The sequence below is a fragment of the Eumetopias jubatus genome, unplaced genomic scaffold, assembly GCF_037043125.1.
Source record: "Eumetopias jubatus isolate StellerSeaLion01/CBP00866 unplaced genomic scaffold, mEumJub1_p1.0 scaffold_14, whole genome shotgun sequence".
Lineage (NCBI taxonomy): Eukaryota > Metazoa > Chordata > Mammalia > Carnivora > Otariidae > Eumetopias > Eumetopias jubatus.
The window spans coordinates 96,950,765-96,976,537 of NW_028274820.1; the positions used below are offsets into that span (position 1 = coordinate 96,950,765).

General features: G+C 41.1%; 2 protein-coding genes across 2 annotated transcripts; both read left to right on the forward strand.

Moving 5' to 3' along the window:
• Nucleotides 1-394: 394 nt before the first annotated feature.
• TAS2R60 (taste 2 receptor member 60) lies at nt 395-7,317 on the forward strand. Its single transcript, XM_088018398.1, is given in 6 exon segments — nt 395-424; nt 426-738; nt 741-870; nt 1,075-1,151; nt 1,154-1,247; nt 7,200-7,317. Coding segments are annotated over 6 exon segments (762 nt in total).
• A 16,766-nt stretch (nt 7,318-24,083) lies between these two features.
• Nucleotides 24,084-24,984, forward strand: LOC114211651 (taste receptor type 2 member 41). Its single transcript, XM_028106249.1, is given in 2 exon segments — nt 24,084-24,665; nt 24,667-24,984. Coding segments are annotated over 2 exon segments (900 nt in total).
• The last annotated feature ends 789 nt before the right edge of the window (nt 24,985-25,773 follow it).

Sequence of the window (25,773 nt, forward strand, 5' to 3'; positions counted from 1 at the left end):
AGAGAGTAGGCAGAGGAAGGGCAGAGAAATTCAGGGGCAGGCAGGGGGACTTTTGAAACTGAGCCTTAGCAATATTTGCATCTATTCTGAGAAGAACTCTTTACCCTCAGGAGTTGGCCCATGTCTTCTACTCTGTCATCTACACTTGGGGGCAGCTGGAGGGGCAAACGTCATGCAGGACCTTGCAGAGCCAACCAACAGGAATAGACCTTGAAGTCTTGGGACCCATCTTGTCCACAGGAGAGATGAATGGAGATGACATGGTTCCAGAACCTCCAGTGACTGACTGATAAGAAAGCCAGCCATCACCCTGGCTATCATTTCATTTCATTTTATTTTTTTGTTCCTGGGGACAGCAGTGAGCAACGGCTTCTTCATCACTGTAACATTGAACATGGAGTGGTTGCTACAGAGAACACTGTTAACCTTGTGATACATTATTAGTCAGCCTGGGGGCCTCTTGCTTCTGTCTGCAGTGGGTAGTGATGAGGAAGAGCATTTATATTTTCCTGTATCCAGTGGCCTTCCCATACAACCCTCTATTGCAGTGCCTAGCCTTCCAGTTGGACTTACTGAACACTGCCACATTATGGTTCTTCACCTAGCTCAGTGCTTTCTGTTGCGTGAAGACCGCAACCTACACCCTCCCCATATTCCTCTGGCCAAAACAGAAGGTGTCTGGGTTGGTTCCATGGATGCTGCTTAGTTCTGTGGGACTCTCCAGCTTGAGCACCATCCTATTTTCATAGGCAACCAGAGCTTATATCACTACTTTTTAAGGAGAGGGTTGCAATCTTGGAATGCCACTGGAAATACTATAAGATCATACGAGAAATCCTACTTCTCTTTAAAACTTGTTACCTGGACAGTCTTTATTCTTGTCTTCTTTTTTTTTTAAGATTTTATTTATTTATTTGACAGAGAGAGACACAGTGAGAGAGGGAACACAAGTGGGGAAGAGGGAGAAGCAGGCTTCCTGCTGAGCAGGGAGCCCGATGTGGGGCTCGATCCCAGGACCCTGGGATCATGACCTGAGCCAAAGGCAGACGCTTAATGACTGAGCCACCCAGGTGCCTCAACTCTTGTCTTCCTTGTTGGCATGGTTTTGCTCATGTCTCTAGAAAGACACATTAAGAAGGCCCTGCTGTCCATCACGGCTTTCGTGACCCCAGTGCCCAGCCACACATCAAGGTTCTTCTGGCTCTCAACTCCTTTGCTATCCTCTTCACCTCCTACTTTCTGTCATGGTGCTCAGCATTGCAGGTGTTTTTCCATCTTGGAATTTAGGCACTGGGTGTGACAGGCAATGATTTATTTATGCATAGCTGTCCACCCCATCACTGCTCTTGAGCAGCCCCAAGCTGAGAGGTGTGCTGGAGGGGGGCTGCCGTGCACAGTGCTGGGCATCTTGAGTTGCAATTAATGAAAAACCTCAGAGACTCTACTGCAGAGGGCATGGTGCAATGGGACATGGCTTCTTTAAATCTCTTCGCCACTTTTAATGCTCTTCCTCTCTGCTACATTTAATGATGAAGAGAATAACTTCAATGAAATAGGATTTCAAGGTGAGATCGAAGGTCCTGAGATAATGGGCTGGCGTCACTGATTTACACTCAGCAAGCGTGTAGCTAATGCAGCTATGTTCCCTGCGGGACTTGATGTGGCCAAAGAATCAGGAAACTTTTATTTTCCCTGTGGTCAATCTCTTGGAGTTTAAAATTATCCCTTCCTCTCTCTTCTCTCCCCTTCTCCTTCCCTTCCCCTCCCCTTCCTCTTCCCTTCCCTTCCCCTCCCCTCCCCTTCCCTTCCCCTCCCCTTCCCCTTTCCTTCCTCTTCCCCTTTCTTCCTCTCCTCTCCTTGTCTTTTCCCTCTCTCTCTCTCTTTTTTTAAATCACTTCCCTCTTTTCCAGCCGTTTGTTGCAGTGAAGACTTCTGTGCAAGAGTTCCTGGTGTCTGAACTCTCTTCACAGAGCATGGTCAATTTGTGCACGTGTGTGGCAGTATGTATTATCTGGGATTTGTATATTTGCAGATGACCTTTGGAGATCCCTATGAAAGCTAGGGGTTTCTGATTTATATATATTGCTTATGTTCTCTGCAGTAACCTACTCTCTTAGTTTGTTTTGTGAATGTTAAGGTCCATGAACCCAGAGGTGATTTCTTTTATGCTGATATTGAGACCTACTGAAATTTTTGATGGGGGAGGTTCATCTATATCTGACAAGATTTAAGAAGAAAAGATTTGGGTTTGGTTTGGTGAAGAGTGCAGGCTGCTTTTTTGCCTTCCATAGATTTTCTCAAACCTTTCTTAAGCTCAATTACCTCTTGAACCATTCAAACTGAGGTCCCCAACCTTCCCTCTATTTGCTTTAAAACCTCTAAAGCCTCATCTCCTCTTTTTCATTAGAAGACAGGTTTTGTAGAAGACCTGCTGTCTAGAAGACCGGCTTTTCATGGCTCTCTTTGTTTCTTTCCTATGCCCTGCTCAGTCAAGGATTCCCACTTCTATGTGGATCTTCAAACTTTCCCTCTTCATTGTCCTTACTTTCCTCAGCAAATGTGCATCTTATCTTCTTTCCTGAAAAAAAAAAATCCCCCAATTCTTTTACCCCCTCAAGTGGCCACTCTGCTAATTAGTCACTTGCCGAGAATCACCCACCACCGCATGACCCCTTACAATCTTCTGCTCCCCCATTCTGTTCAAATGTGTTTCTAAAGGACACACAGGAGTTCCTAACTTCTAAATGTGATGTTATCCTCAGCCCGCATCTTCTTTTTAAGTTTATTTATTTAAGCAATACTCTACACCCAGTGTAGGGCTCAAACACACGACCCCAAGATCAAGAGTCGCGAGCTCTTCCGACTGAGCCAGCCAGGCACCCTATCAGCCCTCATCTTCTTATGTTTCTATGGTATTTGCTTCTCTTGATAATAAGTGATTTCTTTTAAAAAAATACTGATTAACGATACTTTTACAAAAGTAAAACCTGATCTTGATAGAAGATTTTAAAAAAAGGAAAATGAGCACCACTCATAATTGCCTGTCCATAGGTCTTCCTGAAAGTCCTGTGATGCTGCTCTGCTGCTCCTCTTATGTCTTCCTCATACCTGCTCATCCTCCTGCCCCCTGGCTCTGTCCTTAGCCAGCCGTCTTCTTTGTCAGGGGTTCATCTGCTCCTTTTCCTTTTGTGTTACATCTGTTCACATAGCTTCACTTATGACCTTCATGCGAGTAATCAATCATCAGAACTTCGACCTTCCTCAGAACTCCAAACCTCTGTTTTCTTCCACTTTGGGCATCGCCACCTGATAGTACCATGAACATTTCAAATTTAGCGAGTTCTAGATGGTTGTCCTTTCCCCTCTTCCTTTCCCTCCACCAACCCCCTTTACTGCTCAGTTGGATCTATTTCTTCTATTATTTATATCCGGTAAATCAGGCTTACCATCTCTGAGATAATTTTCACTCCCCATCTCTGCTGAGCCCTTGAACCTAATTAGCAGCTTGTCTTCAATTGCTACCTCTGCAGTGTCTCTATTGTCTGTCCCCTTCTTCCCATTCCTGTGGATTCTGGTTTAGATTAGACTGTCCTCCTCTCTCACTGGGACTGCTAAAATTTCTTCTTCAACACTTGCTCCATTACACTCTCCCCTCCCTTCCAATCAAAACCACCATTACCAGATTCATCTCCTGAAGGCATAACTAACCATTCCACCCACACTCTCACTGCCTCTCAGTGCCTAGAAATGAAGCTTGGGTCCCTAAACCAGGCATTCACAGACCTCCACAATATGGCAATAATTTTATCTTTCTCTGTGTCTGTTCTAGTAAAATAAAATTTTGTAGCAGAATCTGGATTAACCTTGTTCCCAACATACCTGGAGCTTCCTCCCTGGTATACTGAAATGTGCTCTCTTATCCCCCCATCTACCTGTGAAAATTCTATATAATTTTTCCCCCTATTTAACTTTTAAAGGTTAATTCAAATGGCTTCTCTTTAGGGAAGCTTTTCTGGTTTGCTACCTCCCAAGCTTTGCTCTCTCTGACCTTTGAAGACATATAAATGGGGTGTTCCTCAGTCATGAGATGAATTCTGTTTTGTGGTGGAATGATCTATATTCATGTTTTATTCTCCCTAGTATATTTTTAAAGGATTTTATTTATTTATTTTAGCTCTGAGAGAGAGTGTGCGTGGGAGGGGCAGAAGGAGGGGGAGAGGCAGAGAATCCCAAGCAGACTCCGTGCTGAGCATGGCGCTGGACATGGGGCTCAATCTTATGACCCTGAGATCATGACCTGAGCTGAAACCAAGGGTCAGATGCTTAAGCACATGAGCCACCCAGGCACCCCTTCCTAGTATATTTTAAAGTATTTGAAAGCATGGGCTGCCTTGTACTCTTCTATGTGTCCCCTGAAGCACTTATAAATACTTGATACATTGAACAGAATAATTCTATGGCACCTGGAACTCAGCCATAAGCACATGGACTTTTGTCTGTATATTTATTTCCGGGTTACCTACTACATTTTTTATGCTGATGTTTGAGCTGTATTTCCTTTGCTGACTGGCCAGCTTATTTTTGGAGGTCAAACTTACATTCTGTTTCTCTTTGACTAATGCTCAACGTAGAAATAATAAATGGGTAAGTGAGGGAGTAAGATATGCCTGATTTTGTGATGGCTTTACCTTGCTTCTTTCTTGTTCATTTACATGTTGCTAAGCAACTGTGAATGACTAGCTTAGCTCCTTCCTATGGGAATCTCAGTGAAGTGCCACTTCTCTTTGTTACTGACCCAGTCTCTCTTTCCAAAGCATCCTGTATAAGCTAATCTTTGTTTCTTCCTCTTTTCACATTGTTAGCCTAGAAGAACAGAACATCTACTAGAATCTGAATGATCTCCCCACAGGGACTAGTTCTCCTGGAGCTTGAACACACAGGGAAGCATAGAAAAGTAGCAGGGTTTGTTATATTTTTAAAATGCATAGTTAACTTATTATTATCATTAACTTGCCTGTAGTCTAATTTCATCATGCATTATGATGATATTAATAATAATAATTACGAATGCCTATTTTATGTGAAGCATAGGGCTAGGAAATTTATTTACTTATATCCCTTATATATTTAATTCTGAAAACAACACTGCAAAGTAGAAACTGAGGCTTAGAGAAGTTTACTGAGGTCTCATGGCCATTGAATGATGGAAGTAGAATACCTTAGTGCTATAGCCTTTAAGACAGTGTGGTATTGATGCAGGGTTAGATAAATGCATCAATACATAGTCCAGATAATAGTTACATGGAAAATTATATATGATAAGTAAGGCATCCTAAATCAGTGAGGGGAAAAATGGTCTTTTCATAGTGTTGTAGTATATTGATACTACAGTTGGAAAAACAAAAATATAGTTAGAGCCAATATTTTATCCTAAATTGCAGATAGATTATTTTAGTCTGAATGTTATTTAATTTTTTAAAACCTCCCCTTTTTTGATAACTCAATTTTTCCTATATTTTGTTTCATGAAATATTGCCTTTAAATGTTACAGAAATGTTGACTGTTCTCTCCCCCACATTTTTGTTTTTGTTTTTTAAAGGATTTGTTTTTTTTTAAAGATTTTATTTATTTATTTCTCAGAGAGCGAGAGAGGAAAAAAGCATGAGCAGGGGGAGCAGCAGAGGCACAGGGAGAGAAGCAGGCTTCCCACAGAGCTAGGAGCCTGATGTGGGACTCGGCCCCACGACACTGGGGTCATGACCTGAGCCGAAGGCAGACGCTTAATCAACTGAGCCAACCAGGCGTCCCTCTCACCTACCTTTTTGGATGACATTGTAGAATATGTATATGCCTTCAGCTTCCATAATCTGAAAAGCCCTGTTTTCTTAGGCCTTCTTCTTCTCTCTCTCTCTCTCTCTCTCTCTCTCTTTTTTTTAAGATTTATTTATTTATTTTAGAGAGAGACAGAGTGCACAAGCAGGGGAAGGGGCAGAGGGAGAGAGAGAGAATTCTCAAGCAGACTCTCCACTGCGTGTGATGGGGGCTTGATCCTAGGACCTAGGATCAAGGATCCTAGACTCTCCACTGAGTGTGATGTGGGGCTTGATCCTAGGACCCTGAGATCATGACCTGAGCTGAAATCAAGAGCTGGACACTTAACCAATTGAACCACCCATGTACCCCTCTTAGGCCTTCTTAGTAAAACTTGAAATACCAAGTTGTAATGGAAGTAATTGGTAAGTAATTGGCAAATTTGACTACAGAAAAATTTAAAACTTTTAAAAAAATATTTATTTGTTTATTTGAGAGAGAGAGAAAGCACATGGGGTGGGGTGGGCAGAGGGAGAGGGAGAGAATCTCAAGTAGACTCCCTGCTGAGTGGGGAGCCTGACATGGGGTTCAAGCCTGCAGCCCTGAGATCATGACCTGAGCTGAAATCAAGAGTCAGATGCTTAACCGACTGAGCCACCTAGGTGCCCCAACATCTAAAACTTTTAATGAAAAGATTCTATAAATGTAAGGATCACCAAAGTCCTTTTCAATTTCAAAGGACAAATAACAGATTGCCAGAAAATATTTACAAACATTTTTAAAAGATAAAAGCTCTATCTCTAATATACAAAGAGCTTCTACAAATCAGTAAGAAAAATAAAAGCAAGCTAATAGAATTGTGGTTAAATGATTAAAAATTGATAATAGAGACTGCCACATATACATGTGAAAAGCAGTTTATCATCACTGTTGATCAGGAAAATGCAAATTAAAACAACAATAAACTACTAATATAAACACAGCTGCATAAATCAGTGGTTTTCCCCTCCTTTCCCTGGAAAGCACTTAGAAGAAACAAAGTTGAAAGAAGATTCTGAAAACTCTTATTTTCAATGAAGATGAGAGACAGATAATCCACAGATTTCAAATTATGTGAAATCACTACCAATCACAGGTGAGATCAGGCAGAGTCAAGAAAGAAAGTGAAAAGAAGAAACATGAAGGAAAGTAAGAGGGCCCAGCAGGGGCAGAATTAATATTCCAGCAAAAATACACTTGCTGAAGAAAAGAGACACACCTTCAAATGCAAAAGACCCTTAGTATGCATGTGTGAGTTATCTATTGCTGCGTAACAAATTCTCCTGACACTTAATGGTTTACCACAACCTTTATTCTAACCTCATAGCTTCTGTGGATCAGGAAGCCAGGCATGTCTTACCTGGCACAGGCTGCATGCAACTTCAGGCTCATCTGGGAAGGAGCCACTTTCCAGCAAACCTCTACAGTTGCTGGCAGGATTCAGTTTCTCATGGGTTATTGGACTAAAGTATCAGGTCCTCATGAACTATTGGCTAGAGGTCTCCTTCTGTTCCTTGCCACATAACCCTCTCTGACTTCAGACTAAACAGATGAGCTTGCAGCAGAGCCTCTGGAAAAGAGAGAGTACCAGTAAGACAGAAGTCACAGACTTTTGTAACCTGGTTAATTATTTTTTTCATTCTTGCTCATAGGTGGTAACCAATAGATGTGGTCAAAAGAAACAAGACTAAGAGAACTATATAAAATTCTAATTATAAAGGTAAGCTCTAGAACAAAAAAATATACTTTTCTTATGATTAGTAGAACTACAAACAAAAATGAAGAAACATACAACAAATACAAACACAATAATTATCCCCTTCCCTGTAAATTTTTATAAACAGAACACAGAACATAAAATAATGCACTAGAACTAAGATGAAACATAGGGGATATAAAACTAAGTAAAAATGGGCTTATACTTAAAAGAGAATGGCCTTCAGATTGGCTCAGAAAGCAAAACACAACTCTGTTTCTAAAATCCATAAAAACGAGAAAGTTTGAAAATAACCGAATGAAAAATAATATTTCCAGTAAACGCAAACAGAAGGGATTCATACCTAAAATGATCAAATGGGACAATAAGATAAGTTTTTAATGTTAAGAGGTAAAATATAAAATTAAGATAGAATTAGCATGAATATATGGCAAATAACATAGCAGCCACATTTATAAAGCAGAAATGACAGGAAATACAAGAAAATCTGAACAGATTCACTAAAAGCAAAAGACTATCTTTGTCAAGCAGAGAAAAACTAAGTATAACCAAATAAGTTAGCTTTTATTGCTAGATATTAAACTCTACACACCCAGAGAACATAACTCTGCAAATACCAGGGGAGTAGTTGTGAAAGCTGAGCTAACAAAAATTGCACACAACAGAAAACTGCAACTTACTCTCACTTATGCATATAAAATGCTAAAAAAAAAAAATTCGGAAAGCAAAGTCTAGTAGTGCAGTAAATGTTATATTATCACCAAGTAGATTTTAATCTAGGAATTTTAAGGGGGATTCCATATTAGGAAATCCATTAATATAACCAATCTTATTAATCTAAAGGAAAATTCAAACAATCACCTTCAAAATGCTAAAAGACAATTGAAAAATTTAATACTAATTTTTGATAAAATACTTAATAACATATTCAACAACATGAAAAATATATCTCAATCCAAAAGCTTCATCATATTTGATGCATATGGCATCCTTACAAAACTCAAGAATATTAAAAGAATGAGTACTACCACCACTATTTACATGTTAATGGTGACAATACCTAATGTAATTAAGAGAAATAAATTAGACACAGACATTGGAAATGGGATGTAAAAACACACGTTTGTATAGTTGAAAAATCCAAACAATCAACATAAAAACTACTATAGAACAATAAGAATTTTGTAAGGTAGTGGGGTGCAAAATAAATATATAGAAATTAATATTTTCCAATATAAACAAATATTCTATCTCCAGTTAGGAGATAGAATTAAATAAAAGATTCTATTTGCAATAATAACAAAAAGACAAAATACCCAGAGATAAGTTTTAAAGAAATATATAAGACCTACATAATGGAAGCTTTAAAATACTCAGGTTAGACATGGAAGAAGACATGAACGGATGGAATATAATCCCATATTCTTGGAGCGCCTGAGTGGCTCAGTTGGTTAAATGTCTGACTCTTGGTTTTGGCTCAGGTCATGGTCTCAGGGTTTTGGGATAGAGCCCCGTGTTGGGCTCTGTGCTCAGCAGGGAGCATATGGCCCCAGCCATACCCCCAAGATTTTTTTTTTTTAAGATTTATTTATTTTAGAGAGAGTGTGAGCAGAGGGAGGGGCAGAAGGAGAGTAAGACAGAGAATCTCAGGCAGACTCAGCGCTGAGCCTGGAGCCCGATGCAGGGCTCAGTCTCATGACCCTGATTTCAGGACCTGAGCTGAAACCAAGAGTCCAGTGCTTAACCGGCTGAGCCTAGGATCCAGGTCTGTGATTCATCAGTCTTACACGGTTCACAACACCATACCCCACGGGCCCTCATCCTCCCATTTTTTTTCTAGTAGTTGTATTTTTTTTTAAACATTAAATATTTGATCCATTTGGACTTCATCCTGGTATACAACTGGAGGTATGGCAATATCTTAATTTTTTTTTCAGAGCTATCCTGTTATTTCAATATCAGTTACTGAATGAATAATCCATTTGCTTCAGGTCTGAAATATTACTTTTACTGTACTGAATTAAGACTAAATTCCCATAGTGTATGAATTGGCTTTCTAGACTACTTATTCTACTGGGTTATAACTACAAACACTTAAATTTTGAGTTTCACACTATACATCAATATATGATAGAGCTTGTCTACCTTCATTGTTTTATTTTTTGGCTTCTTTCAACGTCCATAATAACCTTTGAATATGTTAGTCTTATTTTTATAGGTTTAAAAAGAGGCAGTAAGTTGGCATTTTTATAGGTCTTACATTAAATTAAGAAATTAACTTAGGAGGGGTGCCTGGGTGGCTCAGTCAGTTAAGCTTTAAAGCTTAACTGGAAGCTTTAAAATACTCAGGTTAGACCTGGAAGAAGACATGAACGGATGGAATGTAATACCATATTCTTGGGGCGCCTGAGTGGCTCAGTTGGTTAAATGTCTGACTCTTGGTTTCGGCTCAGGTCGTGATCTCACGGTGGTGAGATTGAGCCCTGCATTGGGCTCTGTGCTCAGCGTGGAGTCGGCTTGAGATTCTGTCTCTCCCTCTGCCCCTCCCCCCTGCTCATGTGCATGCTCTCTCTCTCTTCCAAAAGAAATAAATAAAATCTTAAAAAAAAAAAAACTCTCAGGGGTACAGAAAGTCTTTTAAACTCACAAAAGGTTGATCAATTAAAATTTTAAAAATTCTCCATAGTAAAAGTCTAGAGGAAATTAACCAAAAATATAAGGAGCTGGGAAAATATTTGCATTCATAATGAAAGTTTAATCTCTAATATATAAAGAACTCCTAGAAGTGATGGAAAAAAGATCAACAACCCCAAAGAAAAAGAGAAAAGGCAAGTACTATGAATATGTAGTTTACAGAAAAGGGGAAATACAGATGGTTCTGAAACACAGGAAAGGTAGGTGACCTAATTTATAATAAGAGAAATACAAATTAAAACTATACTGAGACCATTTTTAACTATCCATTTGGGAAAATCCCTAAACATTGAAGCCACTTTTTACCAAATTATTGGGGAAATATGTTCTCTTATACATTGTTGATTGGAGTATAATTTGTATACTTTCTATAGAGGGCAATTTGGCAGTATCTATCAAATTTAGCAATGCATGCACCCTTTGATCCAGCGATGCTCCCTAGGATTTTGGGGTGTATCACACCTCACCAGTCACAATTTGTGTCTTACCCTGTTGGGCCTGCTGGGCCTTGAGTCTGGTTATAGGTCTGGAAGCAATGAGAGGAGGTGGGGTCATTAGTAGGATCAGCAGTGCCTTGCAAGGAAGCTAGTAGAGGGGAGTCCATTGCAGCCTCTGCAGGGAAGGGGTGACCAACTTCCTCAGATAAAAGAGGAAGAGTTGCCTCTACTGGTAAAGAAGATTTGATAGGATTTAGGGGTTCAAGTTTCTAGCAATCTACACTCCACATCTCCCCATAATATCAAAGCAAGTCTGGATTAATCCCCTTTGTGTTTTTTGGTCTAGTTTTGTCCCCTGACCCATCTTGTGTCTCTTAATTCCCTACAGTTTTCTCCAGAAAGCAGTTAGTCAAAAATCACTTACACAAGAACCCCCACAGGCTCTGCTTCTAGAGAGTTTGGTCTAAGTGGTCTGCTCTCCACTGTGTCTCTGATCTACATTGTATATTCCTTGAGACATACACACGGATGTCTAATAGGCATTTCAGACTTAACATATCCCAAACTGAGTGCCGGATATTTTTCTACCTCAACATGCTTCTCTCACCACTTATTTTTTTTTTTTTTTCCTTTTCAGTAGATGGCAACTCCATTCTTCCTGTTGCTTTGGACAAAGCTTTTTACATTCAACGTACAATCACTCAGCAACCCTGATGTTAAACTATTGAACTGGGTGCTAAATTGATATTTAGATAAACTACTTCTGGGTTGGCGTTTCAAATGTAGCAAGCAGGTCCTTCTCCTCCACTGCAGTCTATTGAAAGTTGGCCCCTGAATAAAAGGGTTTGAAAAAAATCAGGGTTAGAGTTGTCAACAGCTTCCGAAATGAATCTGTAATTCTACCATTTATCACCACCTCCACTGGCCCTACTCTGGTGCAAGCCACTGTTGAATCTTGCTTGGATTATTGCAATGGCCTCCTAACTGGTTTTGTAGCTTCTACTCTCATTGGACTTTGGTTTATATTCAGCATGGCAGCTAGCAGGCTCCTTTAAAGATAGAAATCATGGGCCACCCGGGTGGCTCCGTCAGTTGAGCATCCAACTCTTGGTTTGGGCTCACGTCATTCTCTCAGGGTTGTGGGATCGAGCCCCGTGTTGGGCTCTGTGCTGAGCAGGGAGTCAACTTCCCCTGTCTTTCTCCCTCTGCCCCTCCCCTGCTCCCACATACTCCCTCTCAAATAAATAAGTCTTAAACAAAATATGTAAGTCATATCATGTCACATTTCTTTCAAAATTCTCCATTTGCTTTTCAACCTTGAGAAAAAGCCCAAGTTTTTGTAGTGAACTAGAATACCCTTTAAAATACTGTTTGGTATGATAGTCGCCTCTGCTATTCTACCCCCGTCTCACACTGCTCTGGTCACTTTGGCTTCCTTGGTGTAGTTTGAATAAACCAGGCATATGCCTTCCTCTGAGCCTTAGTATTTGGGGACCCCTCTGCTTGGAAAGTTCTTTCCCACGTGTTGGTATGGCTCACTCCCTCACTGCTCCAGGCATTGTCCACTGTAAACTGTCATTCTCCCTGCCCTGCTTTGTCTCCTCAGCATCATCACTGTCTATTTTACACTTATATTTTTTATCATTTGTTTCCCCCACAGTGATGTAAACTCCACAAGGATAGCGATTTGTGTCTGTTTTGTTCTGTCCTGGCAAGTGGTAGGCACTCCATAAATATTTGTTGAAGACAGGAGAGCATTATCTTATTATAATTAACTAGATTACTTAATCAATAATTCATTATTTCTATGCCTGTAGAAGTATCTACGGCTGCTAGAAACTGGATCAGCAATGAATAGTGTCTTATAAATTCAGACACTTGGGTGATTTTTGCTGGTTCACTGACGTAACAGCTAGCCTTCACATTTTCTACAGTTGTCTGTGGAGAGAGCTGATTGCTTCCATGATTCTTTTACATTTGAACAAGAATTTATTGCACATCTAGATACGGAAGTCTGGGTATATATCTCCCACATTCAAGAAATCTACCATGTAACATACACGTCCCAGTTACAGGGATACAAAAGAGTTAAGCCCTGGAGTGACCATTATCAAGTCCTACTAGTTCTCATTTGACCCTGGTGCTGAGAGAATTCTAGAATAGAAATTAATCAGGCACAGTTGTCCGGCAGTATTTATAATGTTTTGCTGCAAATTTTATATGTCTCAAATACATGATATCGGGGAGCTTCCATCTATCTTTAATAACACTGTTTGGTTTTGGCATTTCTTAATGTCACCAATGGCCTCCTATTCTGAATTCCTATGGACTTAGGGCCTGTGTCACTGGCCACTCTTGTGTGGTTCACTCAAGTGAAGAGCGGTAATCTCAAGATTTTAAAAAGTCACAAGAATGAGGGCTTGCGTGGGAGGAGAGTCAGGAGGGAACTGAACCTTTGAAATCAGGTCAGAATCGCACAGCAGGGAGTGAGCCAGGACGTGGCTTTAGGTGGCTGCTCACGAGGCTGGCCTCTGGCACAGGCTTGTAATGAATCTAAGTTCCAGTGGTTTGGATGGTCGGCCTTGATAACAGATAAAAGCTTTGGAAACTGGGCTTCAGCAGTGGGCAGCATTTTGAATTTTAGTAAGCTGAGCTGACTTGTCTTTTACCTATAAATAATACTAATCCTGGACTACAGTGATGGAAACACAGGGCTGGGGTGGCCGAGAACTGTAGGGGGTGGCAGTGTTTTTTGAGGACTCTTATTTTTCTTTTAGTAAGAATAAACCATTTTTTTAGAAGAGCTTGACTCTTCTTTGATCATAAGATACAATATTTACAGAACAGTATTCATTCTCCGTATTGCTCAAGGTGATTTTTAAAAATGAGAAACCACTCCTTTGTCATTAGATGATCATATCACATTAGAACTAAAGTCCAATAGGGTTTTTTTTTTAAGTTTATTTATTTAAGTAATCTCTACACCCAACACGGGGCTCGAACTCACGACTCTGAGATCAAGAGCCACGTACTCTTCCGACTGAGCCAGCCAGGCACTCCTAAAGTACAATAGTTTTGAGAGCAATGTGGATTTCTGCCTCTAAGGAGCACTATAGTTTTGCTAAGATGCCAGATTAGGACTGAGGTTGGTGGCTTCCTACCCTGCTAACAAACTCCTTGGGTATACTTTGATTTGGGTCATCACCAGAAGTAGGATCCGTTTAATCCTGTAGGGGTCAGATTCTAGGAGACTGTTGTCCTAATTGCTGAAAAGTTTCAAGTGGAGAAGGAAAATAGTTGGTCCAAAGGTTTAGAATTGGAAAGCGTTTAGTTTCGGACTCCTTTGTACTGTAATAGAGAAATCCATAAGGAAGCTGGGGGAACAGCTGCATTTCTCGTATTAAAGCTGATGACTCCATTTATGTGAGTCAGTAACATTTTTTTTGTGTTATCTCTTTTTGTTACATTTTAGTGCAGCTGAGTTTCTACGAATCTGTTATTTTTTGGGAAAATAATCACCAGCCTTTATTAGTAAGACCAGATTTTCAGCGCTCCCACGAACAAGACTGAAAACGTCTTTGTATGTACAACATACACGTTTCTTCTCAGCATTTCCAAGGTAGACACAAGCATTATTGTTTCTGTTATCATAGCATTTATATAAAGTCTTGCTAACTCAGTCTCCTGAAATAACCAAAAGTTTAAAAGCATCTGTAGCAAAGTATGTCAGTAATGCAATTTGTAGAAGGGTGACACATAAAGATTATTTTAAAAAGGAAAACAACCAAGCCCATTCATTCAACAGATATTTCCTTTGTGCCCACTATGTGGGAGATGTGGGGACTGGAGGAGACACAGTCTTTGTGCTTTAAAAGAAAAACATACTCTTCTGTTAGACCAAAAGCAATGTCTGAAATTGAAGCATGCATTTAAAAGATTAGGCCCTTTTACTGTGTTCAGAAAATATGCCTTGAGAAAATATTTTATTGTGGTGCAATACAGCTAACATCAAGTTTACCATTTCAGCCTTTGTAAAGTGTACATTTCTGGGGCGTTAGTCCATTCGCATTGCTATGCAGCCATCGCCACCGTCCGCCTCCAGAACTTTTCATCCTCTCCAACTGAAACCCTAGCTGTTAAACAAAAATGCCCCATTCTCCACACCCCTCCCCCCAGCCCCTGGCAACCACCATTCTATGTTTTTGTCTTCATGAATTTGACTACTTTAAGCACCCCACTTAAGTGGGGTCACACAATATTCAAACTTCCATGTCTGGCTTATTTCACCAAGCATAACATCTTTAACATTCATCCATGTTGTAGCAGATGTCAGAATTTTCTTCTTTGTTAAGGCAGAATAATATCCCATCATCTGTGTAGACCACATTTTATTTATCCATTCATTTGTTGATGGATACTTGGGTTGTTGCCACCTTTTGGCTCTTGTGAATAATGCTGTAGTGGACATAGATGTACAAATATCTCTTTGAGACCCAGCAAATGCTTTTTAGAATCTGAATGAGTGCTCATGAACACCGTGAGGAAGACTCATTGTGGCAAAATGAATCAAAGTATTTACAGGTGCTGATGGGTGAAAGAACCAGAAACTTTGTAACATTTCTTTCTTTCTTTCTTTCTTTCTTTCTTTCTTTCTTTCTTTCTTTCTTTCTTTCTTTCTTTCTTTCTTTCTTTCCTTCTTTCTTTCTTTTCTTCCTTCCTTCCTTCCTTCCTTCTTTTCTTTCTCTTTCTTTCTTTCTTTCTTTCTTTCTTTCTTTCTTTCTTTCTTTCTTTCTTTCTTTCTTTCTTTCTCTTTCACTAGAGCAGTGAAAGAGACACACTGCAGAGTATCTTTGCTATAAAGAACGTGACATCCTTCAGCTATGGGGAACAGCTCAGCAGTTGCTCTATGGAACAACACCTTAGAACCCTAGAGTGTCCCCAGAGGCAGTGGCAGGCATAGACACTGAACTATGGAGCCTCACTCCCCTCTGGAGCGCACACTCCGGAAACTCTTGTTCTCTCACTTCAAGAATGGCTTTAAAAGCACAGAATTCAAGGCGGTCAGTCTCTGCCCTAAATTCAATAGCTTACTTCCTTGGGTAAAAACTAGATTAAACCTTGATATGTTTTCCTCTGCCTAACTATGCTATTTATTCACATTTCTTTGCTTCATTTAAACTTTGGACTCCAACTTCAGCATTGGTTCTGTCTTGTAGAGACATCTGGAAGTGAATTGATTTTGCTCGGAGGACTCTGCTGGCCTATTCTATCCAGTTTGTTCTAGCCCTGAGGTGGCTGTCTTTGACTCACAATACTGGTCTATTTTGGCCTTGTGCTTGGTTTTGACAGCATCATACTTTATGGGCTGGTGTGGATTTCATTCTAGTTTCTCCTCAACAGCCTGGTCTTGTGGTAACTGCTAACCCAGCCCCGAGAAATGAAATCACCAAAACTTCAAGAAGCTTCTTTTCTTTTCTCTGACTCGAAATTTGTGAATGATTTCCATGAATTTAGGAAATCCTGTGGAGTTAGAACCTGGGAATTTGGAATAAGCCTGTCAAGAGTCCTAATCACAGCCGATTGTCCACCCAGTCACTGATTCCTAAGGTACAAGTGAGGACCAAACACTAACACAGCTTTCATGCCCCGTGTTCTACCATAGACTCTCCTCCTGGCAGAGATTTGGGTAGTGGAAGGTATTAAGATCCCAATTTTGGTGTCTCTCTTGGAAATTAAAGGACTTCCAAGGCATGAAACTTTTGACGATGTTAAGAATTAACCCAACGGCATAAGGGCTCCTGGGGGACATGGTGCAGGATCTTGGAGTAAAGATCTGAATTTAAGAATTCATTCTTTTCTGCCTTTTATCAACGTTGTTGCCTTGGCAAAGTCAATTACCTTCCCAGGGTCTCAGTTTTCTTATCTGCAGGATGGGAGAAAAGGGTGAAATCTTCGGGTTGTGATGGTGGTGGTCAGATGGTAGTATGGTATTGATGGTGGTGTTATGTGTATGCAGGGGGGAGGGGCGGGGCAGATGTACTGAAAGAGTTCATTGGACCAATTAATCAAATACTTAATATTTATATAGAGGATTTGCAGGAAAGCAGCAGTCAGTCAGTCTTTGGAAGATTAATATATGACTCTGTGTGGTAGTGGAATCTTGAACACCGACTCTAATTCTACCCTTCTATCCTGCTCTACCTTCCCCTGCCCTATGCCAAAGCCATCAATTCTTACTGGTCTTAAATTATAGGGTCTTAAGGCTAAGCTTGATGTTGGAGATGAAGTAGAGTTACTTGGTCTCCCTTACTTTGCGTACAAATGATTTATTAGTTTTAAAACTTAAACATTCTTTTTTGCTGTTGTGCTTTTTGATAATACATGATTATTATAGGAACTTGGAAAATACAGAATATTATAAAGAAGTTTAATAATCACTCAGACTTTCATTATCCAAAGATAATTATTAACACTCATTAACACTCATTATTCCTTTCGGACCTTTTCCTTACATAGAATTGCATTATATATATATATGTACACAAAAATAAATAATGTTAATATTTCAGATATTTAAATAACTTTTTACAAAATTAGGATAATATATGTAATGTGTATTATGATTATTTCCTTTTTCTGCCATGACAGGCATAAGAAGGCCTTTCAATAAGTATTGAAAGAGACTATGAGGTTTATATGTGAAAAAGCATGAACAATAGAATGATCAATAATGAACAAAATGGGGGTGCCCGGGTGGCTCAGTGGGTTAAGTGTCCTACTCTTGGTTTTGGATCAGGTCATGATCTCAGGGTCCTGAGATCAAGCCCAGTGTTGGGCTCTGCGCTCAGTGAGAAGTCTGCTTGGGGATTTCTCTCCCTCTCCCTCTGCCCCTCCCCCAACTCTCTCTCTCTAAAATAAATAAATAAATCTTAAAAAAAATAGTGAACAAAATAATTGTTAAATTCTCGGAAAGAATCATCCTTTGTTCTCACAGATGGCCCTTTTCTAGGTCGCTCAAATGTTTTGTGGAAAGTATGGCATAGAACATGAAAAAACATAAAGCTTATGAGTAAAAATATTTGATTCAATAACTTTGCTGAATAAGCAAGATTTTATTTTAAATCTTTTACAGTAATTTTAAATGGAACCAGGACACAATAAACTTGGTGATGTCATTCCATATTCCACCGCAGTGGTGCTCCCCGTCTAGAACCCAGCAGGACAGTCTGAAAAGGCACGGATTCTGAAGATTATATTGCAGGCAGTGTTTTTATATCCTTGCTCATTGTTTTGCGATCTCCATTGTGATGATTGTCATTTCAAACATTCCATTTCCTCTCTTCCAAGGGGGAGTCATGGGTCAGTTCTACCCTAGATTCTCAGGTAGTGTTATTCTGCATTATAACATTATGTCCTGAGGAGCATGCTTTCATGTATATTGACTTTATATTTACTATTTTTAACCCCTATAGACAAACTTATTATCTAAAACTGTCCTAAGGATCATATTTGTGGATTCTCTGCCACTTGAGGTATATTTATTATGACTCTTCTATTTTGCATCAAAAGTATTAATGGTTCTTTCTCTCTTTTATAAGCACAAATCATGTGTTTGTGTTATCTCATGGACATACATATTTGAACACTAATACAGTAGTTATCACATAGCAAAGTGTTCTGCATTTCTCCACTACATTCATAGTTATTTTTTGATTGACTCGAGCCTTGTTTTCAGCTCTATTGAGGTATAATTGACAAACAGTTGTAATATATATGAAGTGTTCAATGAGATGATTTGGTATGTATACACGGGGAAAGGATTTCCACCAAGTTAATCAACACCTCACATAGTTACTTTTTTTTTTTTTTTTTTTTGGTGAGAACATGCAAGTTCTACTCCCAGTCAGCCACATGATCACGAGGGTAAACAACCAATAACACCATTCTGTACCCACACAACCATTCTGTTTTCCACTTTCAGTACCGTTCAATAAATGACATGAGCTATTCAACACTTTATTATAAAATAGGCTTTGTGTTAGATGGTTTTGCCCACCTGGAGTGTTCTGAGCACATTTAAGGTAGACTAGGCTAAGCTGTGATGTTTGGTAGCTTAGGTATATTAAATGTATTTTCAACTTGCAATATTTTTCACTTACGATGGATTTATCCAGATACAACCCCATTGTAAATTGAGGATGATATGTATACCTGGGCGTGGAATGAATGGTATGGGTACAGGTAACTGTGTGTAACACTGTAAGGAGCTGCACCCAAGCAGTTTTCTAAACCAGCAGCACCATTTTTCGTAATCCCACTAGCAGTGCATGAAGAATTTGATTTCTCTCTATCCTTTGGAACACTTGCTATCTTTTCGGTTTTGGCCACACTAATGGATGTGAGGGGCTATGTCATTGCTTTAATTTGCATTTTTATAGTCACTAATAATGTGGAACATCTTTTGTGTGATTACTGGCCATGTGTATGGAATCTTTGGAGAAATGTCTATTCAAATCATTTGCCCACTTTAAATTGGGTTATGTCCTTTTATTGTTGAGTTACAAGTGTTCTTTATATATTCTAGATGCAAATTCCTTATAAGATATATGATTTGCAAATATTTTCTTCCATTCTGTGGTTGTTTTTTTCACTTTGTTGATGGTATCCTTGGAAGCACAAAAGTTTTTAAACTCCGATTTCATCCGATTAAATTTTTTTTTTTTACTATCTTGCCTATTTTTTCTTTAGTCTCTTGTGCTTTTGATGTCCTAAGAAGGCTTTGTCTAACCCAAGGTCATGAAGGTTTATTCTTATGTTTTCCTCTAAGAGTTTTATAGTTTTAGCGCTTACATTTGGTCCTATGATCCACTTTAAGTTCATTTTTGTGTATGGTGTCCAATTTCACTCTTTTGTGTGTGGATTTCTAGTGTCTCCGCACCATTTTTTTTTGAGATTTTATTTATTTATTTGAGAGAGAGAGAATGAGAGATAGAGAGCATGAGAGGGAAGAGGGTCAGAGGGAGAAGCAGACTCCCTGCCGAGCAGGGAGCCCGATGCGGGACTCGATCCCGGGACTCCAGGATCATGACCTGAGCCGAAGGCAGTCGCTTAACCAACTGAGCCACCCAGGCGCCCTCAGCACCATTTTTGATACTCACTGAGTTTTTATGAGTATCAAAATTAACATATATAAAGCACTTAGACGTGCATGGGTATGCATAGCAGCACTGAGTAAATATTAGTTAGCATTTTATCATTTATTGAATGGAATTGTCATATGTCTACTTGTCCGTCTCCCTCAAAAGATGATCTTTATCTCCATATCCTGGCCTAGTGCCTGACAGACAGTACCTGCTGAACAGATTTTGTTGAATGGATGAATAATAAATAGACCTTCTCTACTGAGGTGGTCAGAGGGTAAAGCAAGTTCCAACACCGATATTCCACTGGGCTTGGCTTGGGTCCTGACCAGAGGGCCTCTCAAAGTTAGAACACATTGACAGTCTCTGCCTCAGGGCAGCTCCGCAGAACACACAGCATGCAGCCCCTGGGTAGATCACCCTGCAGAACTAGCATCTCTTCAGCATAGTTTTCATTCCTGTGTCACCCTCCTCACCATTTGCTTCCTCCTCCTCTTGTTCTGAGCCTGAACTTGGAGAATGGAATCCCTCTTGAACATCAGTCTCAGCCAAATCTCGTCTGCTGTCGCCTTTGGCTTTCAACCCCTCAAAGCTGAAGATGCAAAGCTCACTCCCAGCCTCTTCCCATTCTCCATCCACATTCCTTTCCCACATGATCTCATCTAATGTAATGGCTCTAAATACCAAGTAAGTGTTGATGACTCCCAAACCTGTTACTCCAGCCTTACTGAGATCCAGACTTATATTTTAATTGTCACCTTCATGTCTCATTTTAGATATCTAACAGTTGTCTCAAACTTAACATGACCAAAACTGAGCTCCTCCCACAAACATATTCCTCATCTTAGCAGATGGATTCATGAATTCTCCCAATGACCGCAGTCAAAAATTTGGGATCCATCCTTGATTCCTCTTATTTTTTTTTAAGATTTTTAATTTATTTTCTTGAGAGAGAGAGAGTGAGAGTACGTGCATGGGGGGAGGGGCAGAGGGAGAGGAGCAGAGGGAGAGGGAGAAGCAGACTCCCTGTTGAGCGGGGACCCTGAAGTGGGGCTCGATCCCAGGACCCTGGGATCATGACCTGAGCTGAAGTCAGAAGCTTAACTGACTAAGCCACCCAGGCGCCCCCTTAATTCCTCTTTTTCTCTCATCCCCCTATCAGGCAAATCCTACTGAATCTGCCTTCAAAATATGCCGGCATCTTATCACTGCTCATCACCTCCAGTGCTCCCGCTTGGGAACAAGCTCGCGTCTGCCCTATGCATGGACTAATGCAGTAGCCTCTGACTGCTCTCCTTTATCCTGGCCCCTCCCCAATTCCATTCTCTAAGTCATAGCCCAGAGGATCTGTTTAAAAACATAGATTAGGTCATGCTACTCCCTTGTTTAAAACTCTCTAATGGCTTTCTATTATGTTAGGATAACATCCCAATTTCTTACCATGACCAACATGACTTTCTTGATTTTTGCCCTTCAAGTAAAAGTTGAAATTTCTACCAGGTACAAAGATTTAATGATAGGAGATTTCAAAGTGAACTTCCCGTTCACAATATTCAGGTTTTCAGAGAAAATGGGCATAAACCTGTTCCATAACTCCTGAAACCCTTTGATAAAATGAAAGCGTTAGAGAGTAAAAAAGAGAGGATTTTTGTGAGGAATACATATTTAGAATAGCTATATAATGAAACCCAGTCCATCTTCCACCAAGGAGGACTTACCTTAAAGCTGGTGGTGCTCCAGACCTTCCATGGGGCCCCTTACAAAGCTTACTGTGTTATTGCTTCAGTTGGGAGGTATAATGAGCTAAGATCTTGCTCATGCTTGGGGTATTAAGATAATGAGAGACAAACAGACTAGTTAACTTTTGGGGCAGAGTCAGGAGAATGTGGCCATATTAGGACTGTGGTGGCAGAGCTAGGGCAACAGATGTAGGCCCCAAGGGAGAGAGCACGTGTGTGCAGGTATCTTGAGGTTTGACCAACAGGACTGTCTGGTAGCGTGAGGAAATGCCAGCAGCAATAATTTGGTGGCAAATATCTAGGGGCTGAGGAAGGAGTCTCAAGGGATCACCCCAAATAGAGATGCTTTCTCCCCATCAAAGGGAATTGCAGGAGAGAGAGCCCAGTGGGAAACCTCCAGAGCCCCGAAATTTCTCCCTTGAAGGAGCTTCACCATGCAACATCTGCCAGGCCTGGAAAGTACAAAGCTTTGGTGCTAGTCCAAGTGAGACCCTTCCTGCCCCTTTTCCATTCTCTACCTGCATTAACCAATCCCAGAGGAGTTGAAGGTGCAGCCATCTTGTTATTTTGTATTCATATATTGGACAGAAATGTCCACTTTCTGTTTTGAGGTTTTTTTGTGGCTTAAAGTGATCTTGGAACAATCTATTTGATAAGAGTGAATAGTCATGTGGCCTGCTGGAGTCCTTATTCTCTGTTAGGAGAAGGCCTCACTTGGTAAAATTAGAAGAAATGATGGATAAAAATGAATGAAATTATGACTTGATAATATTATGAGTTCAGCCAGCTGTATATGGCAAAGGCTCTACTTGCTTGGGCCCCTTAGCCCATGTCCCTGAGAATGCCTTCCCCAGCCTACAGGTCTGAAGGAGCAACTTTTCCCTCTCCAACTATTCTCTGGCAATCTTACTTGCCTGTTTTCTTCACAGCACCGATTACTACATGAAAGCGTCTTGTTCGTGTGTGTTCTTATTGGCAGTTACCTTCCCATCGGACTACAAGTTCTCTAGAAGTAGGAATCCCACCTCTTTGGTTCACTGCTCTATGCCCAGTGACTCGATGAGGTACTCTATGTATATAAGTGCTCAATAAATATTTGTTGGGTGAATGCATTAAAACTGTATGAGCAACATAGATCTGAGAGTGGGAGAAATGCATATTCACCCAACTTCAGTGAGATCTCTCTTTCTATTGTGGATTTTTCATTTTAATATAATTCTACATTGATACTGTGGTAGTGACAACTGTTTTTACATTATTTGTATAACGATTTTTCTTTCATCACAAGGTCACAATCCCAAAAGAAACACATAAAAAAAAGTTCCAAACAAATGTGGAGAAAGGACATATTTGAAGAATTAAATAGAAAACATTTGACTACAGATCAACTTGACTATATTTTCTTTCAAGAAAATATTTTTGCTTTTTAACGTGGTCTCATAGGGATTTAGTGTTGGTGTTGGAGGTCAGGACAGCACACACACCTGGTAGGCTATGGTATCTCAGTGTGGCAGATAGACTCTAAGATGGTTCCCCATGACCTCCAACTTTGGTATCTGCACCTTTTTGTAACCCCTGCCCTTTGAGTGTCCCTGCAGCCCGTGACTTGCTTCTAGCCAATAGAATATGGCAAAGGTGATGAGATGTTACTTCTGTGATTATACTGTGCTATTTAAGAGTCCATTTTGCTAGCCAGCTCTGTCTAGAGACTGTCTTTGCTGGCTTGATGAAGTAAGGTGCCATGTTGAAACGGCCCACTTGGCAAAGACTGCCTGTGGCCCCCGGGATCTGAGGCAGCCTTCAACCAACATGCAGCAAGAAGCAGATGGCCCTCAGTCCCACAACCACTAGGAAATGAGTTCTGTCGCTGGAACATAAAACCAGTTTAAGCCATTATCATTCATTTATACCTCAGGGTCCGTGAAGGATTTAAGAAGAGGTTTGGTAGAAATGTGGACCAAGGCTTCTGACCTTGAAGGGGATGACTTCTCATAGGTGAGGGTGGATGCATAACAGGGAAGCCCAGCTGGAGACAGACTTGTCTGTCATCACTGTTTCGCTTAGCTCTTGGCCATATGAGTGTCTCCATATACTTGTTGCCTATACACTTGATGTCTTAAGAATGATCTGATGGGGAGATGTATGTTTATAGGGCCCAAAGGGGAAATAAAAAGGATGGAACCCAGTCACAGAGACACTGTGAAAAACCCTCTTCATTGATGCTAATGATGGTAGCATGCAGGCAAAACCAGAGAAGGCAAATCAGGGGCAGTTGGTAGGCCTAGTGGTAACTGAATCCATGGGAAATTTGCATCCTCACTGAGCTGAGCTCACCTTTCCCCAGTAGCCTGAGCATCTGCCTTCTAAGTGAACTGTGATTCAGATGTAGAGCCCGAGCAGTCTTCTCATACCCCCCAGGAAAGATCAAAAGAGGGACGGTGGGTGGGGGAAGGGAGGAGGCCGGGGAGCAAGACGCAAGGGTCGGAGAGGGGACGGAGGGGCCAAAATGCAGCCGGCACTCTCAGTCTTCTTCATGCTGCTCTTTGTCCTGCTGTGTCTCCTGGAAATCCTGGCCAACGGCTTCATTGCGCTGGTGCTGAGCAGAGAAAGGATGCGGCGTGGGAGGCTGCTTCCCTCTGACGTGATCCTCATTAGCTTGGGTGCCTCCCGCTTCTGCCTGCAGTGGGTTGGAATGGTGAACAACTTCGACTACATCCTCCACCTGAACCAGTACAGCCAAGGACCTGCCCGGCAATTCACTGGTCTCCACTGGGACTTCCTAAACTCGGCCACCTTCTGGTTTGGCTCTTGGCTCAGTGTCCTCTTCTGCATGAAGATTGCCAACTTCACCCACCCCACCTTCCTCTGGCTGAAGTGGAGGTTGCCAGGGTCAGTGCCCTGGCTCCTCATGGCTTCTCTCCTGATCTCTTTCATTGTCACCCTGCTCTTCTTTTGGGGAAACCAGGCTGTGTATCAAGGATTCTTAATTAGAAAATTTCCTGGGAACATGACCTTCAAGCCGTGGAGCCAGAGGCTGGAAATTCACTATTTCTTGCCCCTGAAACTTATCACCTTGTCAGTTCCCTGGCTCTGTCTTTCTGGTCTCAATTGCACTGTTGATTAATTCTCTGAGGCGACACACAGGGAGGATGCAGCGCAGCACCCACAGCCTGCAGGACCCCAGCGGCCAGGCTCACACCAGAGCTCTGAAGTCACTCATCCCCTTCCTCATTCTTTATGCTCTGTCCTTTGCATCCCTGTCAGAGAGTGACTGGTACTGGCCATGGCAGATTTTAATCTACCTGTGCACATCTGTCCATCCCTACATCCTCATCCTCAGCAACCTCCAGCTTCGAGGGGTGTGCAGTCAGCTACTTCTGTTGGCCAGGGGCTTCCAGCTGGCCTAGGTGGCATGGTCCCACCCAGACCCCTGGAAGAGACTCAGGGGACAATGATGGAACCAATGCCCACTTACATGGAAATAGCTTCACAGGCAGCCATCCCTTGGATTCTACTTGGGGCTTCCTCCTTTGGGAAGGAGAGGAGGGAAGTCAAATCTGGGGATTCTCTGAATGAGATTCCTTCCTTGGGACATTGTTAAATGTCCTCAGAGAGCCAGTATTGTCCAGAAATTCAGAATATAAAGTTTTGTTTACTCTCTATTTTGTATTGCCTTCATTATGTGGCAGGTTTCAGTTAAGGAGTCTTGATGAAAAAGTACATGTGATCTCAATAGCCTCCCAGGGAATGAAGAGAAAATGTGTCTATGGCTGAACTAGGGTGTGGTTGGGGAAGGAGCATCCCTCTTTTTTTTTTTTTTAAAGGTTTTATTTATTTATTTGACAGAGAGAGACACAGCGAGAGAGGGAACACAAGCAGGGGGAGCGGGAGAGGGAGAAGCAGGCTTCCCGCCGAGCGGGGAGCCCGATGCGGGGCTCGATCCCAGGACCCTGGGATCATGACCTGAGCCGAAGGCAGACGCTTAACGACTAAGCCACCCAGGCGCCCCAGGAGCATCCCTCTTGAGGATAATGTAATGGTTGCCATGGGAGCCCCAGAGGATGGTAATTGTGGCTGACAGTGGTCAGGGCTGTGATGTCTAACAGCCCTCGCTTTTGTGGAGATTCTTTATCCTTCGCCACCCTGGGAGAATTTGGTTTTAATTTTATGAAAACTACTGGAAGGTTTCTTTACAG